At 42.7% G+C, this 24,705-nt stretch overlaps 2 protein-coding genes across 3 annotated transcripts in view; one reads left to right on the top strand and one right to left on the bottom strand.

Annotated features, from left to right (window-relative positions):
* The window catches only part of DOCK8 (dedicator of cytokinesis 8), a 709,540-nt gene that overhangs the window by 405,192 nt on the left and 279,643 nt on the right, over window positions 1–24,705 (top strand). The window lies entirely within an intron of this gene.
* LOC138284809 (angiopoietin-related protein 3-like) lies at window positions 7,555–14,995 on the bottom strand. The gene is made up of 3 exons (XM_069224019.1): window positions 14,302–14,995; window positions 13,080–13,190; window positions 7,555–10,039 (listed from the first exon to the last, which is right to left on the bottom strand). Exons 1-3 carry the CDS (start codon window positions 14,746–14,748, stop codon window positions 9,995–9,997), a joined length of 603 nt encoding a protein of 200 aa, XP_069080120.1. The 5' UTR covers window positions 14,749–14,995; the 3' UTR covers window positions 7,555–9,994.

The following is a 24,705-nucleotide window of genomic DNA, read 5'->3' as shown; positions in this document are numbered from 1 at the left end:
ATGCAATGCATAAAGGGAGTTGAGGCACATTTATAAGTGTTCGATCTTCCACAAGGTGGCCTCAGAGAACCATCACATGATGATTTAATCATAAGCAGGCCTGTAGAGCACCTGTTTCAAACCGTTAATTGGATCAGCAACACATAGGCCTAATTCAGATTTCAATTGGAGTACAAGTGTACACTGTCCTAGTGTAACAGCCTCGTCAGAAAATAATTCTCCTCTACTTGCAGTGGGGCATGTTGTTTATGTGTCAAAATATTACTTAATTTATGTTATGATTTAGGTAACGTTTTAATGAAGTATTTTGTTTATCTTTATGAGTGTATTATGCATGCAGTAGTGAGGGGTTTTGCTTCTCTGAAATATTATTAATTAATAATGGGCTATTCATTGTTTGGTATTTTCGGTTTCTGTTTACTTTGCATGATTACACTGCCAACATCATAAAAACATTTTCAAGCAGGAGGAAGGAAAACCTCTTTTTAAAACTTGGTGGATGGAGTTCAACGCCCTCCCTAAACAAGGTTTTACCTCTTGCGTCCATGAGGCCGGAGACATGCTTAATGCCAGTTAAATGAGAATAATATCACCTTATCAGGAAATGGGTACCCCAAAGGTTAATAAGGAGCGGGACGGGACAAGCAAAAGACAAAACGGAAAAAAAAAAACTCCTACAAAAGAATCCTGAAAGAAATAATCAACATTGAGCAAACAATTAATACGCATATATGAAACTGAACATTATAAGTGATGTAACAAATAATTTTATTGTTAATGCTAAATCAATAATATCTACATATATATACGAACGCTCTAAGGACAAAAAAATGGGAAAACTCTCTCTCTACCAACAATCATACCCAAATATATTGACTTAGGATTAACAATAAAATTATTCGTTACATCATTTATAATGTTCAGTTTCATATATGTGTATCAATTTTTTCTCAACGTTGATGATTTCTTTTAGGATTCTTGTTGGAACCTTTTGTAGGAGGTGGCTTTTTTCCATTTTGTCTTTTAATATCACCTTATCGCCTGCATGTGGCCCACTAAACATCTGCATGTAAGAACAAGATGGTGATACTTGTCCTCCAATTTCCATAAGGCTTGACCGTGAGGCAACTGTGGTAGTTGAACCTGCCCTGCCAACTTCGACAAGGTGGTACCTGTGTGTCACTTTTCTCATTGCACAGCAACTCTCAGAGGATTTTATGGTCATTGAGGAAAGCCAGCATTCCATGTCAAACCAAGACACAATGGAAATCCTTATTATCTTACCTGTAGTGTGCGCACGTCCAACAAAATGGAAATCCTGTGGAGTGACAGGGGTATTTAAATTATTTTGAAAATGGGAAAAGTTGCATATTTATTTCATGTCAGACACCAAGTCCTCTTAAAATTATTTCAGTTGTTTTCTAAATTCATCTAACTATTGAGTTTCTGATTGCAAATTGATACGAATTCTTTAAATAAAAGTTACATGGCAAAACCTTATTTCTGAATAAAGGCCAAAGGAGAAAATGATTGCATTAGCTTGTAGTTAGGTATATATTTGTGCATGCCCTTGTTTTTTATTAAAATCTATTACTTTCTAGGGATGTAATTAATATGTGATACACAATATAAGAAAGAGGACCAATATGGGGATGTGCTAGGATTAAAGTCACACCCTGGCCTCAAATATTTTTCCAACCTTGACTTATACTTTTTAAGCAATCATATTATATAATTACGTAACTCACTCTTTTACAACACTGAAAAGGCTAAAACATAAAATGTTCAACTTCAGAGCAGAGCAGTTACTGTTTTTAAGAGAGCCTTTACCTCACACGCAAAGGCATCAGTACTGAATCAACACAGTTGCAGTCTAATGTGGCATAAATATTTCAATACAATTTATATTTTTTTTAGAAGTTTGAGAAGTAATAGGGTGCGACAATAAGTGAGCAAAATAAATTCCTAAAAACAGGATCATCTTCATGACCTCAGAGTGGTAATCATTCATTTGTTTCCTTTCCACACAAGATGAGGGCAACATACTACCAGAGAAAGCACCTGCAAACATAAATGGAGACATCTTCAGAACCATTGATGGTCATTTTTAGGATGTTATAATTTTATTGCTTCCAAACTCTGTGAAAGATCATTTACTTCTTGAAGTCTTCCTTTTTGTTTTTCCATAACAGTGTCACTCTTGGGTAAGAGTCTGCAGAAGATAAATGCTAATGAGGTAAATTCTGCCCAAGTGCAGAAGTTAAATAAAATGATTTGGAGCTTTGTTGCTTTTCTAAGCACCAAGGATTTATTTTGAAATGAAAAACACTTTTGTGAGGAAATACCATTCTAAACAATGCACCATGAAGAATGCTCAAACTAATATTTCAATTAAAATTAGATGGAGTAGAAAAACAAGGCATCTGTAACAAATCCCTTTATAATGACAAATGATGTTGACATCTCTCACTCACATTAACCATAACCCTAAATCTAACCCTCAAACCAAACCATAATTCTGAGCCTCACTCAGCACATACCCTATCCTTATTACTACTTTGCAGAATGTTGCAGATCGATGATTTTAAGTTCTTTTTAAATCTATATATACACTAATAATGATAGTATTGGTAACACTACGTTTAACAATGCTACCCTTTTATTTTTAGATCCCATTTTTTTTATTGAAAATAAAAATATAGTTACACATTTCTATTTTTAGTCTTGCTGGAGTAATCTAAAATAAAATGTATCATGCATATTTGTTCATTGCGATTTCTTCATAAATATTTCTTCATAGTTAGACAATCCTGCTTTTTAATGAAGAAATAAAGTTGAGAAAACGTTTACATTGTCTCTAAAAGTCAATAGCTTGACCTCCGAAAGATGAGGGAAAATTGTCAAGGCTTCCTGAAAAGGCGCAACTTTGGTTGACAAGATTTGCTCTATTAGTCCGATCAGAGCTTGTTTGCAGGAAGTTCAGTGTTATCATGGGACTGCTGAAATCAAGTAACCGATCTTGTGGAGCACTTGTTGACTATAGTATCTTGCTTTGCCACCTAGAAGATTTTGACAGTGAAATGGGAGCTCCATAAAAGGCAGCAAAGTGATCTCAGCAAAAAAACGTTTTCGGATGCTTCCCTTTTTCAAATTTGTCCCACTTGGGGCTTTTGGCTTCAAAACTCAAGGCTCCAGCAGAGCCTCGAAGATCAAGTATCCATCTTCGTTAGGATCTCGTTGAATGGACCCTGCTGTCATGCCTCACTAGGGCATTTGGACTTCTGTAAAAAGAGTAAGTCAGGTGGTCGAACTATTGGCTGGTGCAACCTGTAAGGTTCTGATTCTAACTTCATCAAGAATGGCCGAGATCTGTGCCTATGTCCCAGTCAACTGCAACCATAGACACTTAGTAATTCCTTTCTTGGTTAAAATTTTTAAAACCTTATTCCGTTTTAAGTGGAGGAGCCGTTCTTCAACCACCTTTAATATACTTTCATTTTGTTGAATGCTAGGATATGCCTGAGAGTAAGGGACAAAACACCACTGACCTTACAGGCTGAGGGTAAACCCCTCATGAACTGGCAGAAAGGGCTGTCCTTATGGTTGGATGGGATGATAAAGTGCTATACCAATCTCCTTTTAGACATATACGTAGTTTGCGTTAGAACACACTATGATACCGTTATCTGTCGTGGTTTATATTCATGTAAAATCTATCACTTCATAGCCATAATATGGGCAGATTGGTTTGTAAATGTAATTGTTTGCTCCCAATCCAGACAAATAATTATTTCCCGAAAAATCTTACTACCACCCTAACCCGTGCAGGAGATGGTCAGGCATTCTCGGTGCTTAACAAAGCATGAGGCTATGGTTAAAGTAGTGCCTAAAGACAAAGCTTGTTTTTCGCATCAAGTTTGGGCCTGGGAGACGGTCATTTCTAATCAAAGCCTGGACCTCTGGTTGTGGATTGATGGAATTCTTTTATGAATTAAAATTTCGGTAACCTACTTTCCAAATAGTGAGCTTATCAGTCCACCTTTTTGTGCAGTAGTTCCAGAGCAAAAAAAGGAAGCTTTAGGGCTTGCGGGAGACTGCATTACATTCAACTCCATAGAAACCCTACGAATAATGGAAAATGTATCCATTTTACAGTGAACTGAGTGGGCAAGGTTTTCTCTCCTTTCCTTACTCATCCTTAAGATGTATGGTATCTGGCTCTCTTCTACCTATTTTTTCTCAGTCAGTACCAACTTCAGTGCACTGATGAGCTCCGAAAGAGTGACACAAGCATATTTTGCCTGAGATCTTCAGTCTTTGCGCCGATCCGCTAGGAGTTGTGTTGGCTGGGCAGGGCATTCTGATCCACCACTATAAGGATGACAGGCAGCCTATTTGTTGATAGTGCTGGTACTTGTGAACTTCACTGGCTTAACAGTTCATTTTCTGTGACTAAAGGGTAGATGCCGCCTTACTAACTGACTATCAATCCTGAAATTGTTTTTTTTCATCTTTGATATGTTCAGGTCAGTTGTGCAAGAAGTAGTTCTCTCACGATCAGTGAAAGGTACATCCTTTTGAAATTTTCTGTCATAATGCTGTTTATTTGATTATTGGAAGTTGTTTATGTATCCAAAGAGCCCATAAATAAAGCTAATCTAGAACTAGCTATTTTGCACTAGTGTCCATGTTTTGATATTCGTGGTCCATCATGTTGTATATCTTTGCAAGATTTTTTAAACTAAAAGTTGTTCAGCAAAGTCAAGTTGCGAACTGCAGTGTTTTAAATGATGGTACAGGTCTGAACTTTGTTTGGAATAACTGAAGGTAACAAGAGTTCTTTCCTGTTTCAAGTTGTACACGTGCATGGCGATAGTGGCTTGCTTTCGGAAGATACTCCTTTTTTGAAGAGTGACCCAGCAGAGCTGAATGTTGTCTTTTTATATCACAACGTTCCTGTTCCACTGCACATTACGTTAAATGGGATTCCCCCATACTTTTGATCTTTACCATATTAGGGCTGCACTCCAAGATCCCTGTTACCTCTGCAGTGAAATACCGGGTTTGATATTTTTGTTACTGGCCAGTATCTCCTTGTGAGGTAGCAGAAGTTACACATTGGTTAATCCGAAATGGGGAACAACATTTGGACTCTGGAAAACCAAGTCCAATACCATATGTTTTGCAAACTCCCCTGGGTAACAACAGGCCAAATCTGTAGCCATTCATCGCCCACAAAGATTAGGTGGCAAATGGATAGGTGTTTTTTTCCTTTGTCTGTGGCAGGGTAGATGAGAGCATGAGGCAGAAGCAGGACAGATTTATTTTTCCCCAGATGAGGGGGAGCACCTTCTTCTCCCCTATGCGGATGTATGTGGATGGCAGGGGCTGTGTGCAGCCCCTGCAGCTCTGCAGATGTCTCCATGCCCAATGTCTCCAGGCCTGGAAAAATCAGGTCCAGAGTTTGCAGACTCAATAATTTCTGGCCAGGACACACATAGTTGCCCAAAGCGGTGTCCCCTTTGACATACCGCATCAGAGAACTCTTTACTAAGCCTTAATGTTGGGTATTTGGTTCTAAATCATTACACACAGTTTAAAGCATACAAAAACCACAAAACTATAAAACAATGAAACTAATTTCAATTGAGTTATTAACTTTAACCCCAACCCAAATGCTAAACCCAACTCTAGCAAATGACGTGCAGATTCAACTAAATCCCTGATGGCACCAAGCAAGCAAAACCAATGAGCCCCCCTCCCTCCCCTAGAAGAGCTACCTTGTCTCTTCCATACAATCATCTATCCATGCATCCTTTCACCTTGATATCCACCCTCTGACATCCACTATTTCACCTTTACATTCTGTCATCCATTATTCTTCCATCCATCATTCAATCTGCCCCTATTCCATCCATTCTTCAACTCTTCCATCCATCCATCAATCCTTCCATCCATCCACTCTGCCATCCTTTGATCCATCCACTTTGCCATCCATTCTGCCATCCATCCGCCCACTCTGTCATCCATCCATCCATTCATCCATCCATCCATCTTGCCATCAATCCATCATACATTCATCCACTCTGCTATCCACCCTACCATTCACTCTTCCATTCATTAGTCTTTTCACCCACTCATCCGTCAATCATTTTACTCTACCATTCTTTCACCTGTCCATCAACTGATCCGTTAACTTATCCTTTCACTCACTCATCCATCTACCCACTCATTCATCCACCCTCGCATCCATCCATCCTTTCACCCTTCCTTCCAATCACTATTTCTTTCACGTTCCCTCTCTATTTAACCACCTTTAGTTCTTCCTTGCCCCTTCTTGCTTTTCCACTCATGCTGTATTGCTTTATAACGGTAATTTTCAGCTTTTGTTTGCCGAGAAGAGGCCTATACAGAACACCACCTCCGCTGTAGCTGCTAAAGCAGGGAGTTCACAACACTTCATGGCTAATCCTAATCATATATCGAATCGATACATTTGCTGTGTTTTTTCAATGTAATTTATAGTAGAATTAAATTATCTTGTAGGAGTATTGAAGGACACATGTTATGTAACAGTTTTGTAAGAAGACATAAATGTGAGAAATAGGTTTTGTTTCAAAGCATATTTTGAAGTTTTAATAGCAGGAGAATAGAAGAAACAGTACATTGATTTCATGTTCTCGGGTTGTAGGCACCTTCACAGATGAGGCATCTTGATTAAAATACCAACATACCTCTACAAAGAGAATACCTTTTAGAGGGCATTTGTGCGTACAAGTGAATTTGCATGTTAATTCGAAGCAACCCAATTTCCCAGAATGGCTGAAGCCAAGCATATGACACATGATGTGGACATAGATAATGCTTGAAGACCTTGATTTTTAAAGGAATTGTTTTCCATACCACACACCTTCTTTTCACAGGATTGTTTCTAATTAGGTGTCTGCTAGTTGGAAAACAATGTTTAGAGTAGGCACACTAGATTAATGTTCTTGTGAAATTACAAGTGCAGAGCTTATTTTGTTTCATACATTAGCATAATGCTTCATTTTATGAAAATCTGACATTTTCCTTGAATTGAATTGGACCAAGATGGGTTTTACTGAAGGAGGTGTTGAATACACTTCTGCCAACCAGGGACGGCCTCCTCTTTAGGCCTCCAGGACTACACCTCCTTGTTTTCTGATCTGTTTTTCATATAACAAGAGTGAATAATAAGGCGCCTACACAGATCATCAGAGATTATCCAGGGTTGGAGAAACCCCGAGTCCTGGCCTCAGTGTTCTGTCACACCTCAGTGTCTCCCCATCTGTGATTTATACGGTGTGATAGAGCGTTCCGTCCTAATAAATTACCTGTATTTGGACGCTCTTGGGTCGATGAATCTTTTGACCAAGTGGGGCTCTCTTCACCCGAGATTAGTCAGTTTAATCAAATCAATAATCAATAACGAACATAAGCAATGCCCTGATCAACATAACACTTCACAATTAATCCAGAAAACATTTCGGCGAACCATGACCTTCCGGCCATGAATAACCACACCAGTTTATTCAAAGTTAATGAATTTATTTCCCTATATTAACAAAGCTAGCACGATATAAATGTGTCTCAACACCAAATGATATATGTAAATGAACATTAATAGCTGTCCATAACGGCGAAAAAGATGCAATCTATGCAGCATTTGAATAACAATGCATTCGATGATAGCAACGCAAACCACTAAAACTATAATCTGTAATGGGCTAATTGCATACATTAGTCAGCATAACAAGGTCTCAAATTGCATCGTGCAACAAATGAATCCTCATCTAACCTCAAATTAGCATCTGCATGTGGGATTTCATGCAAAAAACAATTTAGCAACATTGATTTGGAAAACTCCTAACTAGGGCTCTTATCAAAAATCAGCAGTTGGTTACCTAAAAAGAAACACAATGCAATTGTACATTTTCCTTTCATATTTACCAAATTCAATCAGCATTCAAGGAAGTCTTCGTCTCACAGGTACCGGTTTCGATCAGCATGGGACGGGGCAAAGGGGGCAGGGTGGACGGGGCAATTGCCTCACAGCGGCAAGATAAAAGGACAAAACTACTACTTTATGCAAAGGGGCAAATCGAAGTTAAAGTCTCTAGGGCGAGAATTACTTAAAGTCTCTTTCTCTCGATTAGAGAAAGCATCAAAGTCTCATTCAAAATGGCGTCGAACATCAATTGGCATCGTAGAAGATGGCAAAATGACGAGGTCGGCAAGATGGGCCATAATGGCTGCAATGGGCAATAATGTCCTCAATGGGTGCAATGGGTAATGGCTGCTTTCTTCTTGTGCACCAGGTTTAAATAATCAACAGTTCAAATCCAGTAGGGTCTTCCATTGGAGGGTTCATAGGTTGGCTTCAAATTGTCCAATCAAAACAACAATTCACAAGCTTCTACCTAGGCATACATTATCCTTGGAGTCGGGAACATAAGTTGCAACATATTTTACCAATTAACTCACTTTCAGAGCTTCCATTGTCTGCACCTGCAGATTGACCTTGGAGCAAAGAAGAAGATGCCAGGCTGGCACGAAACCTTAAAGATAAGCATGTGAACCGATCTCACTGGAAAAGTACAGCTTCAAGCAAGAATACACGTTTTATTAGCACATTAGAAAAACACGAGCATCTAAACCGTGAGACAAGGCAACTAGGCCGAAGCCTCCACTAAAGTTATGCTAAGTTAAAACATTTCAAACAAGCAAATCATGGCACACGTTTACGGTTATGTCAGATTAGTACAATTCTAATACATCACGTTATATAAAGCACGCTTATAAATGTTGGCGAACTACTCTGAGGGCACATTTGTCCCCGTACAATCTTTATTAGTTCGGTTAAAGTCACACTTGATTATTGCGGCACTACGTTTATGCGCTAATAAATGTAAAACCTTCGTTTCTGCGTCATCAGGTGTGACACATAAAAGTAGCAACAGGTGCAGGAGGCTTAAGGCCTACAGTGCCCATAGCTACACACGAACTCACCAGTCACCCCACCCTTTGCTAACTTCTACAGAGTTAGGAAAGGGTGGGGTGAAAGAGCAGAACTAAAACTTTGTGACTGCACATGTTCGAGTTTTCAGTGTCAAGCGATGGAAGCAGCAAGGAGCAGCAGGAGTGCACACGAGACTTGCACAGGCCACAAGGTAAGTACAAAATGCTTTTGATGCTGTGTGTTTATGCATAAGAGTCTATTTACGAGAGCCAGAGTGTATGTGTGATCATATTTATGTTTCTGTGTGTGTGAGTGAAAGTGAGCAAGTGTGTCAATGAAGGAGTGAGTCAAAGTGAATGAGAATGAGTGATAGGAAGAGTGAGTACAAGTGAGAATGACAGTAATTCTAACTGACTGTGTGTGAGACTGACTGAGTCAACGTCTGAGTGAGCCTCAGTGAATGAGGGAGGCAGAGTGAGAATGCCTGAGACTGGTTGGGTCAAACTGATTGAAAATGAGTGAGATTGAGTGTGAATGGTTGACCCTGAGTTTATCCGAGTGAGATTGAGTCAGAGTGAGTGTGAATGAGTATGACTGAGTGAAAATTAGTGATTATGAGTCAGAGTGGTACTGAGTGAATCAGAATTAGTGGGGATGAGGAAGTCAGTGAGAATGAATGTGTCTAAGTGTTAACTACCAAAACTGACTGTGAATAGGTTAGACTGAGTGATTCAAAGTGAGTTTTGTGTGAGTCAGACTGAGTCAAAATGACTGGGATTGGGTGAGAATTAGTTAATTTGAGTCAGTCACGGTGAATTTGGATGAAACAGAATGAGTGGGACTGAGTGAAATAAGGAGAATGGGTAAGTCAGGGAGAAACTGAGGGAGACTAGGTTCAGCCGCCACTGCTGCCAACTAAAAAGTGGTTTCAGAACCTGTCAACACACTCTGTCATGTGTTTCACCGCTAATAACAGTCGAAAACGTGGATTCTGCTCCTTGGAAGGTAGAAACTTTACTTTTGTCTTCGGCTTCCCAGTTTTCTTTTCCGGGATGCTACCTAAAAAATATAGTAGAGGAAAAATGCAGTGTTAGCAGTGCAATTCATTATACTTAAAGCTTGGGTATATGGAGCATACATTTTGGGAACAGATCAAATGACTTATCCAGCAGCGCTAGCTCCCTCTATGATAGTTAGTTCCTCTAGATTCATAAGACAAACTAAATTTACACAGTGGTCAAAAACAAAAAAGGCTAAAACTATAAATACTCAATGAATTCCTGTTGAAAAGTCCCTGTGCATCTAATGTCAGTTGTGAAAAGAACTTTTGAATGCGTCAGGGCAAAAATACTTCTTTGTACTTGTTGGTCCAAATTAAAAAAAAAGTCCACTTCCTGACACACACTAAGGCTCATTCCCATAGAAGGAAGGGGTCCTAAATGCTAAATGGGCAAGATGGAGGGGAGCATGGAGTTGCACGCTACCTCTGTTGTTTGGCATGGCACAGGTAGGTAATTTGTAGTCCCCTGCCTGGACAGATGGGAGCACATGCTACCCCCCCCCACCCTTGGTCAAGGCAGGAGTAGTAAATTCCCACTGCCCCTTAGGCCAGGTGGGGGGTACAGGCCTGTAATCCCCCTCCTTTCCCAGGGAGCTCTATATTAACTTCCTCAGACGTTGTTTAAATATCTCCCAGAATTTGTGACCATGATAAGAGATTCCTAGAAAATTGAGCCCACACACTGGGAACCCAAATCATTAATTCTCGTGCTCAATTTAATTTTTAGAAAAAAACAGTTCTGATCTTTCTGAACATTAGGGGAGATTTAGAAATTTGGCTTTTACAAGCCAGACCTATCAGATTTGATAAAGTTACAGGTTGGGGACACAGGGGTAGCAAAAGTGCAGGGGCATCCCAGGGGATTTAAGGGTGAGGGGGCCACATTGATGAGAGTCAGCGGAGATGCAAAAGAACCAAAGTAAAAGTGGGGGTACATACAAGAGCTGCAGAAGCATGGCAGTGTGGTACAGGGGGATGTTAACTGTGGCTTCACCGTAAAAAGTTAATAGTAATGAGATTCAAAAGTTAACATGTTACCGGCATCTTGTGTCATATCTCCACTAACCTCGTACCCCAACATAGTGACTACAATTCATCCATTCACCCATCATTTATAAATGATGGGTGTATGGTGTCTATACAAAACACTATACATCATATAGGTATTCACACATCATATATAACAGCATACCAACCATTATACCTATGCACAGCTACCGTGCGCTGAACACCTAATGAGACAACTTCACAGCCATGTTCATATGCCCACACCCACTACCTTATGACCATCCATCCACCATGAAATTCCCAAACCCACATATATGTTATATATTTAGATGAATAGATCGGTGGGTGGATGGATGTATATCAACAGTTAAAGTATAGTTATGGTTGCGTTTTAAAGCCAAAAAATCCCTTTAATTCCCCAGTTATGGTTACCTCCACAAACCATAGCTCCCACACCTACCATATAAACCATAGCACACACATCAAATGCAGTGCTCATGATCTTACAATTATTATAACAGTAAATTACAGGAGTTTACACCACATGTTTACATTTTATCACACACAATAGTTAATACTATATGTACAGACTTTCATTCATTAAATTACGAAAGTAGGGATGAAAAACAATCTGAAAAGTCAGATAGAGACAGGAAGTGTAAGGTGATGGAAGAAACAGGCATAATGCGGAATAGCAAGGCAGCCTTGGTATTCAGCAACCACAGCCAGCACTCCGCAGCCGCGGTGGAAAACTCCTAAGAAAAACTTTGGGGCCCTGAAATATCATTTTTTACAAATTTAGTACTGCTTACCTCCAAGGAGCGAAGCACTTCACAATGAACATTTTGGCTGTGGCAGAGCACCTTAAACACAGGAGGCATATGCACAAACAGACCTACGCTCTGCACCCAATGTATCACTTGTGTGCAGGGCAAAACGGCTATGCATGATGAATTGTGAACCAGCCTCCTCATAAATATTAATGAGGCAGGTACTGTCCTCGCACCCCAAAGCACAAATCAACAAACATAAGGGCGACTAGCTCCAGTGGACAGAGAGCGTTTATGTCAGCATTCCCTTACGCTGTGTCCTAGCTCCTCCTGATGTCCAATGCTTGCACATGCGCAATGCAAGTTGTCTTAACTGGACAGGACCCGCTTTTGCAGGTTTTATCACCTGCCCTCTGCAGCTGGTCGTCTTTCCATGCTTTGTGGCTACAGGATGGAGCTTTGCTGCCTTCTCCCCCTTGCAACTAGTAAGGACATGCTATGTGTGCACTGACTCTCCTGCCATTTGCGAATCAGAATCCACTTTGTGTACTGGGAAGTGCCAGTTTGAGGTGTTACTGGCAGGAGCATTACCTAGGGTGCTTCTGTGACTGCAATGCTGGTTAGTAGGTATGCCCCACCACATTCTGAAAGTACCATTTATAAAAGCACCAAATTACAACAGATTTGGATTATATGAAAGCAGTTCGTTTGACATATTTAAATGGCATAACATGTATTTACATTTTGATCAATACTACGACATGCATTTATGTTACCTTATTTGTATTTTCATCGTCGGGATGACTGAGCTGTTTTGCAGAGAAACAAATATTTCTATGCAAACATCCCGAGCCATCTGAACCAAGGTCCCTAAGGGGCAAGGTCAACAACTTAATAGATATGTCCATATCACAATTCTGCTATGATGAAGATTACTCAAAATATACCTTTTGTGATTCTTAAAACGTCATTCAAAAAAACATGCTGTTCACAGCAAAAAGCATGGTGTACTACCAAAAAGACCGCACAGCGCATTCATTCAACAAAAAATGAGCATATTTATACAACCTTTCCTCCACTACAGGTCTCTCTTGTCCATTTAATGCAGCGCTTAGAAGTAATCCTTTTCCGTTCTATTATAAAACTACATTGAAATAACTAAAAACAACATATATGGTATCCTGGGATATCAGTGCATCAGCGCTTGTGGTTTAAAATTGCGATTGCCAAGTGCAGGCATTGGCCGTGAAACAAAACCCACCTCTTTTACTAGATTTTCAAGTCTTGCCTCCTGGGCATTCATTTCTTTGTCCTGGGTCTCCATGTCTGCGAAAAGGTCATCGATTCGCACGTCTTGAGACTTCAACAAAGCCTGGGCAAAAAGAAAATGCCAAAGCAACTGATTAGAAAGTGGTGAAGTGTGTGGTAAAGCAGAGGCCACACTAGAAACGTGAACTGCGGTGGGTGCTATAAAAAAACCCTCAAAGAAATGATACAATAAAAGGAATCCACCGATGGGAACCATGTGGATTGTGATCAGCAGAATCATATACAAGCCATGTTCAGTAATGTGGCACATTCAGGACCCAATTCACAAAGGGACTTATGACTCGTAAAGTTATGAGTGCAGAATTTCCGTGCCAGGGGCGGAATCTCTGTACCTCAGTGTTGAGTGCGGAGATTCCCTCACCAGTGCGGAAACTCCACACTCGTAACTCTTGGTGAATTGGGCCCTCAGTGTTCACTATCAGAGAAACGGGGTCCAACAGCTAGTAATGGTTAGCAGCCAGTTAGTAGATCATCTGAATAGTATAATTAAAGCAATTAATTATATTGTATTGATATTCATATAGCGCTTATTGGGCGGTCCATTTGCACTATTTATATTGGACATTGTACACCTGGTGAGGTTGTGACGAGTCCAATTCACTAAAGGCATAATAATTCAGCTATCAACTCGCACTGTTGGGATCTCCTCTATGTGTTTACAATGGTGTTGCAGTGAAAACGTGGGTGATATCTAGGGCCACTGGAAATATGTGATTGTCTGATTGCGGTGATTTGCGCATAATTATAGATTTGCCACATAAACCATCATCTGCAGCATAATCTGTAGATTTTAACGAAGAAGTTGTGTTTCTAGCTCAGACGGTTCTAAAGTTCCTTAAAATGCAGCTACACGTATTGTTGACACTTTGCAAAGCTGGGCGAGCCACCTTTCTGTTGCTTAAGGCTATATTTGGGTATTAAAAGGGTAGTAAAGAGATGCAACCAATGCCGAGGCAGTGTTACCACGTTTAAAAATGACGAAATAATATTACAAAATGCGCTGCATTATGCCGCACAGTTTGCATTGCTTGCTCATAATTTACTCAACCCTGTTGCGTAATTTGACCCTCTCCTGCCGCATAATTACAGCGGCCCTGGTGATAACTCATAACAAGAGCTATAAGCACTAGCGTGAGTGCTGTGTGCCGTCCTACCATCAGTTGTGTCTCCAAGTCCAGGATGTTTTCCAGCCGCTCCTCCAAGGACTGCATCTTGGCTCGATGAAAGGCTTCCAGCTCCATCATCTGGCTGAGGTAGGTCTTGGCCTCTTCGGAGACCCACACGAACTCGCCGCCCTGGAGTCCGAGCTCCTCCGCGCGCCGGGCTAGGATGTCCCTGGCCCTTTCGCAATCGCCGATCTGCTGCACTAACTCGGCCAGCGAGCGGTTGAACAGCTCCAGCTCCTGGTAGACTCGGGCCATCTCCTCCTTGGTGTGAGCCACCTGCTCCTTCAGCACGAAGCCGAGGTGCAGGAGGGCTTGCGACAGCAGGTTGACATCCAGGCTCTCGTCAGTCAAGACATCCTGTTCGTCCTCATCCATGCTTAGGGCCAAGAGGAAGCATAAAACAGCGGGGAGCGCGCGAACTAAAAGCATGCTCATCGTGACTGCAAGCAGCGCGCGCGTACCGGGAGCTGCGTCCGAGTGGGTCACTTGCAGGCAGTGAAGTTATCTGTGGCGCTGGGGAAGGCAACGTGAACCCAAGTCAGAATGAAAGTCATTCCACATTCCACCGGTTAACCCCTACGGTTCCCTGGCCAGTGTTGGCGGGGCTGTCTCCAATTTCTTCAGTGGTTCTTAGTTGAGCTGTCCATGGTGGCGTGGGACCTTCCAGCTTCTGGCGCACAACGGATTTGCAGCAGCGCGGGAGAAAATATTTCACTGGAGAAACTAAGTATTGAAGGCCAATGCCAGCAACATGCTGTTCACAACCCTGACGAGTTGCCAAAGCAAGTTAGTAGAGGAGTAAAATGCAACATCACAGAATGTGCTTGGGTGGAACAATGATTAGTACTGTATAGTCATTAGGGTGTTTCCAGAGTGGCTCCTGGATCCTTCGGGCTTTTAAGACACAGTGATTGTGGATAAAGTGAGAAACTGGGTGAATATGCTACAGAGTAAGGACAAGAATGCTATGACAGACAGTAAGAAAAATATTAAGATTGCGGGGTGGCTCCTCCATAATAGTGGAGGAGCGTCCCCCCCTGCTCAGAGTCAGGCAGTGAAAAATAAAATGATAATAATAAAATTTTATTATCATTTTATTTTCGACTGGTTGAGCCAATGGAATGCACGGTGGGGCCACGGCAGGGAGGAGGAGTGGTGGGCATTGTAAGTGCGCACGCCGGTTTGACCAGCCATTTTAGGACAGCGAAACCGACAAGCACGCTTTTATTTCTCCAACCCAGCTGTGTTGCTCAGTTGGGTAGAGAAAAAGGCACAGGCTCCATGTGCCTGAGCGAGTGTCAGACCAGCCCGCTCAGGCCATTTCCAGCGGTGCTCTCATGCTTTGGTATAACATGAGAGCAGCGTCTGGATTGGGTGGGGAGCCTGTGCTTGTGGCACATGCTGGGAGAAGAGGAGGACCAACGCGGCAGGCAGCGGCAGGTAAATCTTTTTTTAAAATTACCAATCCCCTAACCCCCAACCCTACCCACTACTTTAGATTATGAAATGGTTTTATTCTCATTTTATTTTTCACTGACTGATTCTGCGCAGGCGAGCAACGCTTTTCCGCTATTACGGGTGAGCCGCCCCTGACAAGAAATAGTGTTAAATAAAATAAATTATTTGGAATTATAAATTATGTACATATTTTTTTTGAAACAGGGTTTATTTACTTTCGTATAAACACTGAGCAAGTACAATGAGGCAGGATAAAGCATGTACAAGAGATCACATTTGCCACTCTCTCTTGCAGTTGTCTGAGCAATGCCAGATGACAAGCTGAAGTCCTCATGTGCCCCGATGTTCAACCATAAGTCGTGCAGTGTCCAAATATCAATAACGATTCAGATACAATAATCGTCCTTTCAGAAGCCCATCCAGGCAACAGGCCTTAACAGAACGAGCAACACTCCCCACCCCATCCACTACTCACATCCCTTGGTGTCCTCCCCCCCACCCAAACAACAATGCAGGAAATGTACGTGAAGGAAGGTTAGCATTGAGGAATATTTCCATGTCATCGGCATATGATGAAATATAATAGGTTATTCTCCATAAAAGCACCCTTGTATAACGGATGCCTAAACAAGCTCTGCTCACCAGATGCTACTGTTATAGTGAACAGCAGTAGAGATAGTGGACAACCCTATCTGGTGCTTCTTCCCACAGCGCACTTCTCCGATACCACCCAGCCCATAAGGACCCTTGCAGTAGAAGAGGAATACAACAGCCGTGCCTTGTCTATAAATCCCTGTCGCAGTCAGGGCAACACAATATAGAGGTAATCCCACTCCAGGCTATCAAAGGCCTTCTCAATGTCTATTAACATCAACCTGGCTCTCTCCGGGTTGTCTGTGTTGACCCTAAGGAGAGCTAGCAACCTCCGAATGTTCAGCTATGTATAGCGTCCTAGGTTAAATGCTAATTGATCAGGGTGAATAAGACTCTGCCTGTAGGGTAATATACTGTTGGCCAGGATCCCCCTAAGTATATTATAATCAGAATTCAAGTTTGATAAGAGTCTGTACGCCTTCATGTCCATGTCTTGTTTCCCTGGCTTAAGTAGGGGGATTATTACTGCCTCCCTCATCAAGGGTGGGAGGACGTGACCATCTTGGGCTTCCTGATACAGAGTGGCCAATTGGGGGCTAGTAATTCTATATAGGCTGTGTAGAACTCCACCGAGAAGCTATCCATTCCCGGGGCTTTCCCCGGACCATTCTCTGCACCTCTGCCTTAATCTCTTCCTCTGTGATATTGCCCTCCAAGGCCTCTGCTTCTTTGGACTGGCATCGCTGCAGGGGCAGACTGTCTAGAAACTGGTGGGCACAGCCTCCCCATCTTCCCTATTGCTAGTATAATAGTGTGGCATAATATATGGCAAAGGTCTGATTTATGTTGTCTTGCTTATAGACCGTATCTCCTCTGTCAGTTTCTAGTTCCAGAACTTGTGCACCATTGTTGGGGGGTAGCCAGCCAGGCTAATGGTGTGCCTGACTGACCCCTCGCTGCATGTGTGCATATCATATATTCCTTGTAGTCTAAACAACTGAAGTACTCCACGTATTCCGCCACCTGCTCTTTAGCCTCTAGCTTTTAGCAGATCACGTTGCTGCTCCGGTCTACTGACACTGTCCCTTTCTAGTGCCTTAAGTTCTTGTTCTTGCGCTGAGATCTCGGACAATGAAGTCTCACTGACTCCTGTCAATTTTGAGATGCACTGACCCCTAATGACTACCTTGAATGCTTCCCATACAGTAAGCCCCCTAGGCTGTCGAATCTTTGTTGTCAGCAAATTACTTTCGGATCCCCTCCCCAATAGTCTCCCAATAAATGGGGTCTTCTAGACTCTCTGTTTTCAATCACCAGCTTGGGATACAAGTATGTGCTGTTTCCCAGGACATGGACGGAAAAAGAAAGTTATGGTCAGATATTGTTCTCGCCAGATATTCCACATCATAATGGATCCTAGGACATCGGGCGAGCAGAGGAAGGTGTCCAGTAATACATGCAATTCATGAATCGATGAAAAATAGGAATAATCCCAGTCTGTTGGGTAGACATGTCTCCACAGGACCGTGATCCTCCAGTGGTTTTGCCATGCAAAAAAGATCCCTGCTAGGCAACGTATCAGGAGAGTCCCTGAGTAGCAGGTGGGAGCGGTCCAGGTAATTATCTGCTACACACCTGAAATCCCCCCAATAGGCATCGCTTGTGACGTCTGGCAGGCCAGAGTGTGGGAGAGACTGACAACATGAAAGGGTACCCCTGGTTTTACTCATATGAGTGTCCCCCTGGCAAAAGCTGAATTAGTGCTATATTCTGTGTTCCCTCCAGCATCGATGTAGCACCAACCCTTCCTGATTATTCAAATTGGTCTCCTGTAAAAGGGCTATGTGTACACCCCTGCATAGGCCTGGACTTTGTAGCGCTTGGACATATTATTAAGGCCTCGGACATGGCAGTATATTATTTTATATATATTGCACCCTCCTGACATCTGTGAACTGTATTGTCCCTGCATGTCCCATAGTGTGACTGTACAAGTGTGCAGCTATCCTTATACCTTGAGTTGTGTTATAAATATGAGGTACAAACAACAACAGGAACCCTAAACTATACATCCCAAGCTCCCCATCCCTTGGACAGAATGGTAACATTCCACCATCCAAACTTTACACAAACACAAACAATCCAGCAGGCTACGGTGCCCACCGACACAAAATGGGGAGAGAGAGCCCCTGCATAGAGGACACCTGGCTTTGCCACACATCATATAGCCATGCCAGCAAGCATGGCATGTTGTCTCCTGTCCCTGGAGTTTAGTCAGGATGAAAGCCACAGGCAGCATAACTGAGGCTGTATGCCCACCTCTATCCCATCCCCCCAACCACTCAAGGAGGAGAGCCAGAGCATCAGCCAAGGTCACCAGCTGTCTGTGGGGTAACACAGGGTAGCCTCTCACTGCTGCATGTGTTTACTGTGGATTCCATTTCTGGGCCAGAGCATCCCATTAGTGTTGGCGTCTTTTCTGAGTTCGAGGTCATAAGTTTTGCTGTTGTTTCCACCGCATGTTGATGATTCAGATGCACCTGAGAAACAGCCAGGATGACACCTCGGGGGTGCCCTGTGCGGGGGTGGGGATGGGGCAGAGAGCTTTGCATCTTCAACCAGACTCAGACCTCCTTTGGGTGTTAGACAAATCTGGTTCCGTGATCAGTGATTACTCTCAGTCACACTGGATACAGCATGGCATTCTTGATATCCAGCTCGTGGAGCCATTTCTTGGCCTCCACAAAGGATGCCTTAATTTTTATGCACTGCAAGGGTGAAATCAGGGAAAATCACTATTTTGCTATTCTCAATGTGTAGGTCACTGAGGTCACAGGCACAGTTGAGGATATGGTCACGGTTTTGGTAATGTCGCTCAACAATCGGCCTGGTGGCAGTGAGTGTGCTGGTACCCTGTGTGCCCTTTCCAGGGCAAAGAAGCGGGACAGGTCCACTGAGGCCACAGTGTTCTTGATCCAGTCTTCTAGATAAGCCACCATATTATTTTCTTCTGCTCTCTCTGGCATGTCTACCACCCGGATATCATTTCTACGCGCCCTCCCTTGAATCTTCCTCCCCATGCTCCAGTAGGCGGATACTGTCAATTACGCGAGTTATCAGAGATTTGAGGTCCCTTGTCATAGGGGCAATATCATTTAGTGTTAGTTCATGTTTCGCCAGCATGTCAGCTAGTTTGACTTGGTCATCAGAAAGGATGCTGAGATCCACCATGACAGTGTCTATCTTGTGCTTCAAGAGATCTCTCAAGTCTCTAATGGCCAGCAATATGGAGTCTAGTTTGTCCTGAAGGGCATGTAGGCCCCCATCCAAAGGGCCAGTCCTCTCACTCATTTGGTCTCCAACAAGCACCGTCTCCTCCCAGGGCCTAGCCTTCTCATCCTTTCAGCATGAGTGGTCCCCCATGGTCATGGGGAACTGGGGCTGATGTGTGGTTCACCACCGCCTCCCCCAAACCCCAAAGTCTCACATCCTCTGTTGTCAAATACCCTCCTGAGTTCCACAACTAAGGTGTGCTCCCCAGTACATCACTCAGGGGATGGGAGGCAGGTGTGCACAGGAAGGGTCGGACCCCACCAGACATTCCACGGGCACGGAGCAGCCCCATCCCGCAGGTCTGTTAATGTCCATCACACCTCAGCCAGCAAGCCTCCCTCTGGTGTAGCAGGGGCCAGCTGAGTGGTCTGCCCCTTGAGTCAAGAGTGGCTGCAGCAGCTGATGCAGTCCTGCATTCCAATTGAGAACCAAGGCGCTCTCCACTCCTCCTGAGCTACCCATAAAGTAGGTATGAGGCCCTCTCTGGGGTCCCCTAGCAGTCGTAGGGCTGAGCAAATGGCAGGTGGGCAAGAATCCTGGGCAGGTCAGCCCAACAGCCCATCCGGCAATTCTCTATGCCTGGTGTAGACAGTCTCAGTCAGAGCTTGCCAAAACAGGGTAGGGCAAGTGCCTGGTCACCTCCCTCAAGGCGATTCAGGGCAGCCAGCTCGGCAGCACATGGGCAGAGCAGGCTTCAAGGGGCTCCCTACTCATCCTCTGTTTCAGACTGTACCTGCCTAGCTGGGTGTAGCAGCTCCCAGGGCAGATCCTGCTGTGGAGCTCTCCACTCACTGACACTAGGCAGCCCATCCCTGCAGCTGCCTAGTATTCCTCTCCCCACCTGCAGATGCCAAGGTTGCTCAGGAGAGCCAAACACAGGCTTTGGTGTCTCGTCCCCCACAAACTAGGCTCGTCATAGTGAGCTGACTCTGATGGCCACCATGCTAAGGGCTCTCCCCTCAGGGCCTCAGCACTCATCCTGTCCTTCTCAGCAAAGGCTGCTGTGGCATTAATTTTGACTTCTGTTGGTCATGGACACCAGCATATTTGTGCCCGTTTCTCTTACATAGTATGGGGGGTGGTAATAAAGACAGGTCCGTGCTGGATGGGAATGCTCCACCGGGAGCTCCTCAGTTAATGTCCTACTCCATTGGTGTCAAGTCAGTCCCCCCTTAAATTATTCAACAAACATTTAGTTTAATGAGTTAATGTGCTGTATTATTTTATTCATGCAGATCTAGGTAAATAATAATTTTAAGTCAATGTACATTCATATTTTACATTACAATATTTTTCATATTTTGTGTACTGATTATTAAGCTTTATACATTTTTCCTGTACTTTGCCATAGGGAGATCTTCACCCCTGTGACAGAGATCTCTGTCTATGTGTGAAAAGTTACTAATAGTAACTTTACACTCGTAAATCCTGTTCTAGCAGGCTTCACTTCCTTTTTTCAAAGGAGTGACTAAATCCAGGTCTACACTTAATATGTTTGCACTAGAGAGAAGTGAATAGCAAAAATGTGTAAAGTTACCACTAGGTGCAATAGTAAGTGTACACGTAAGTAAATCTACACTCGTACATTTACCTTTATTCATAGGCCCCAATGTAATTTCCTTATTGCACGCTGGTGTTTTCTGACTGGCAACTGTCAAGATTTTCTGCTTTTATGATTTCTCATTTGGTCTCTGGTATCAGTGGATTTCAGACCACTTTGTGTAGGACCTTGTTTTACACAACCTCATTTTTAAACTTTTTCTTTTCATTAGCATCATTTTGATTAAAACATGGAGCCTTGCGTGCCTTTTAATCCAGACATGAATGGATAGTTGCCATCATTACTATACATTACAAAAATGTAGGCCATTTTAATAAAAACTAGATGCATATACAAATATTCACCTGTTAAAATGCACCTGTTACCACTATCTGACACAAATATGTAAGGAGTTTGAGCTACATCCACTGTGTACAATGAGTTTTTTTAGGACTATATATAAAGTTATATTTTCACATGGAGTTATTTTAGCAAAATCTTGTGTTATGACTTAAGGCAAATTATCATTGCATTTCGATATGAAAGTCAGTTTTGATCAATAGTAAACATCTTTAAATCCAAAAGAGCATTGGATTGTTTGTCCTTGTGGTTCAACATTTCAAAACATTTTAAGGGCGATAGGAAATACAAAGATAATCCATCCTAAAGATGGTTTTATGAATGACATGGTAAAAAGAAGTTCAATGACTCTTAGTGCTAATATATCACAAACAGCGATGTCAAAATCATGAGCAATTTAATCTTTGAGATAAAAGATCAACATTTAAACCAGCAATGGACATTCTTGAAAACCTGAAGGCTGTGAGTTTTAACCAGACACTATGCAGCACCACACATAAAGTCGGATCAAACTTGATCTTGAATTAGGTCACAACATAAACACACACAACATATTGATCCTACCAAAGATCTGGATGAACCACTCTTTCATCTCCTTGCACCTCTCATATCTGGGCTACAATCCCCTCCCCATGGTGGAAGTAACCCACTGCCGACCTTTTTCAGGAACTACAGAAGCCTTAGCACAAAATACCTTTAAAACTAGCCCTCCTAACTAAGATGCTGAAGTCTTGATGAATATTCTCTATCTTAACACCTCCTCTTCCCTTGATGTGTGACCCAGTCAATCAACAAAATATAACTAAGCATCAAATCAAATGGTTTAACAAGTAACTAGCAGAGCATAAATGAGCAAGCCCAAGTAGTGAACTTTGCTACATGGGAAGATCCTCTTTAAGCTCTTTGCTGCCCTAATGTCTCATATATATATATATATATATATATATATATATATATACATCATAAAAAGGTGTTGCCCTTATTACATACATATACATCATTGTTTGGTATGCTCCTCCTGGGGTGGCACACATTTTTAAAAAATAGGGACCAATCTTCTTTATATCATGGGTTGGTGGGAGCGAGTTTGCCTGGTCCCTTCTAAGCACTGGCAAACCCCTGCACGAGATGTTCCATGTTCACATATGGGCTGGTTTATTAATATGCAATTGATATCAATAGCGACATCACACATTTTGGATGGGCCTGTAAGAGATATCCTGGTTCCTCCCAGACCCAAGTATCGAGCTGATGGGCTGGTTATGGGAGGGGCAAAGGGCAGCTATTGCTGTACCTAGCTGCTCCCTAGCCGTGCTCACCAGCTCAATCCACTTTTACCCCACAACAGAAGAATTGAATCAGGATGTGGGGATTAGATTGTGAAGAACTAGGATCATTCATAACACATACCCCCACTGCAGTTCCTATTTCCTGATTAAATTTGAAGGGGTTTCTTAGTTTCCAAATGCTTGTCGTTAGGAGAAACATTGCAAAACAAAGGAGGAAAGTGTCTGTGACCCAGCAAAGAACAAGACTTTGTTTGGATTTTGTGTAGCCTAAAAAAAGACTAGTCACCCTCTGGCTCATTGCTGCAGCAATTCTGTGCTCCTAGAAGGAGTCAAATATTGTTTGAATATTTCTTCACATAAGAAAATATCCAAACCACCTCTGGCTCCTTGCTGCAGATATGTGACCCAGGAAAGTGTAAGATGCTTTTTGGATTTTTCCTTAGGCTCAGAAAAAATCCAAACAGTGTCTGAGTCCTTGCTAGGGCAGAGACATAAACGTTGGTGCTTGAGGAAAGAGTTGGACACTATTTTGTCTTCTTAGCCTAAGAACAAATCCATTCAGTGTCTACCTTTTCTTGGGGCACCAGCACCCAACGAGGAGCCAGACACAGATTTTTCCTAGGCCATGGACAAATCCAGTAAGAATCAGATTTCTTGATGGGGCACAGAAACGCATGTCTGAGCCCCAGCGTGAAGCCATATGCTTTTTTCCAAATCTAAGAAAAAAATCTGGTAAGCATCTGGCTCTTTACTGGGGCAACACAGTTCTGTTCCCCAGTAAGAAGTCAGATGTTGTTTGAATATATTCCTAGCCTTAGAAAAAACACAGTGTGTCTTCAATTTGGGGCACGTGCACACAGTTCTGTATGCCTGGACAGTACAGACATGTGTCCAGAAAGGAACTTGCGTGACGCAGACACACACAGTCTTTGCCATTGCAAGGTGCAAAATGCTTGTAGAATTTTAGCGCCAGGCAAATACAAACTGTACATTGCTCCAAACTGGGGCATAGAAGATATGTATATGCCCCGCAAAGAGCCAGGCACTGTTTGGATATTTTTGTATACTAAGAAGAAATCCAAACAGTCTTCCTCCATGCTGGGGCATAGAATTGTGGGGGAAAGGGTCACAAGGTATCCAATTGTACATTTTTGCACAGAAAGCAGAGCCTCAAAAATAATACGTTATGTAATATTGCTATGTATAGTGCACTAATCACCTCAGAGGGTATTCAGGTGTGTGGGTAGGTAGGTGTGTAGGTGCCTAAGGTGCTTATACGAAGTGCCAGGTCCTCAACTTCTTGTGGAACTCAAGAAGTGAGGAGGAGGCTCTGGTGTGTTGAGGGAGGCCATTCCATGTCTTGGGGGAAAGTAGGTGAATGAGGGACCTCCAGTTTTGCTTTTTTGGATGTGGGTAATGTGTGTCAGTGAGAGTGAAGCAAAGCGTAGGTGTCTGGTAGGCTGGTGAAAGTGTTTGCAGTTGTTCAGGTATTCTGGTCCCGTGTTGTGTAGGGCTTTGTGTGTGTGCGTGAGAAGGTTGAATTGGCTGCCCCTGTGAATCGGTAGCCAGTGAAGCTCCTTGATCGGTCTGGAGTCTGTGAAGGAGTTGTTTGGAGATTCCGGCATAAAGAGTGTTGCCGTAGTCCAACTTGCTGGTGATGAGTGCTCGTGTGACTTTCTTTCTGGTGTTCTGAGGTAGCCATTTAAAAATCTTTTATAGCATGTGTAGGATGTGGAAGCAGGAGGTGCACACTGCATTGACTTTAGTAGTCATGTTGAGCTTGTCGTCTAGGATGATTCCTGGATTTCTTGCATGGTC

The sequence above is a fragment of the Pleurodeles waltl genome, chromosome 1_1 (genome assembly GCF_031143425.1).
Source record: "Pleurodeles waltl isolate 20211129_DDA chromosome 1_1, aPleWal1.hap1.20221129, whole genome shotgun sequence".
Taxonomy (NCBI): Eukaryota; Metazoa; Chordata; class Amphibia; order Caudata; family Salamandridae; genus Pleurodeles; species Pleurodeles waltl.
The sequence above is the reverse complement of the archived record's forward strand: the minus strand, read 5'-3'. Positions and strand labels throughout refer to the sequence as shown.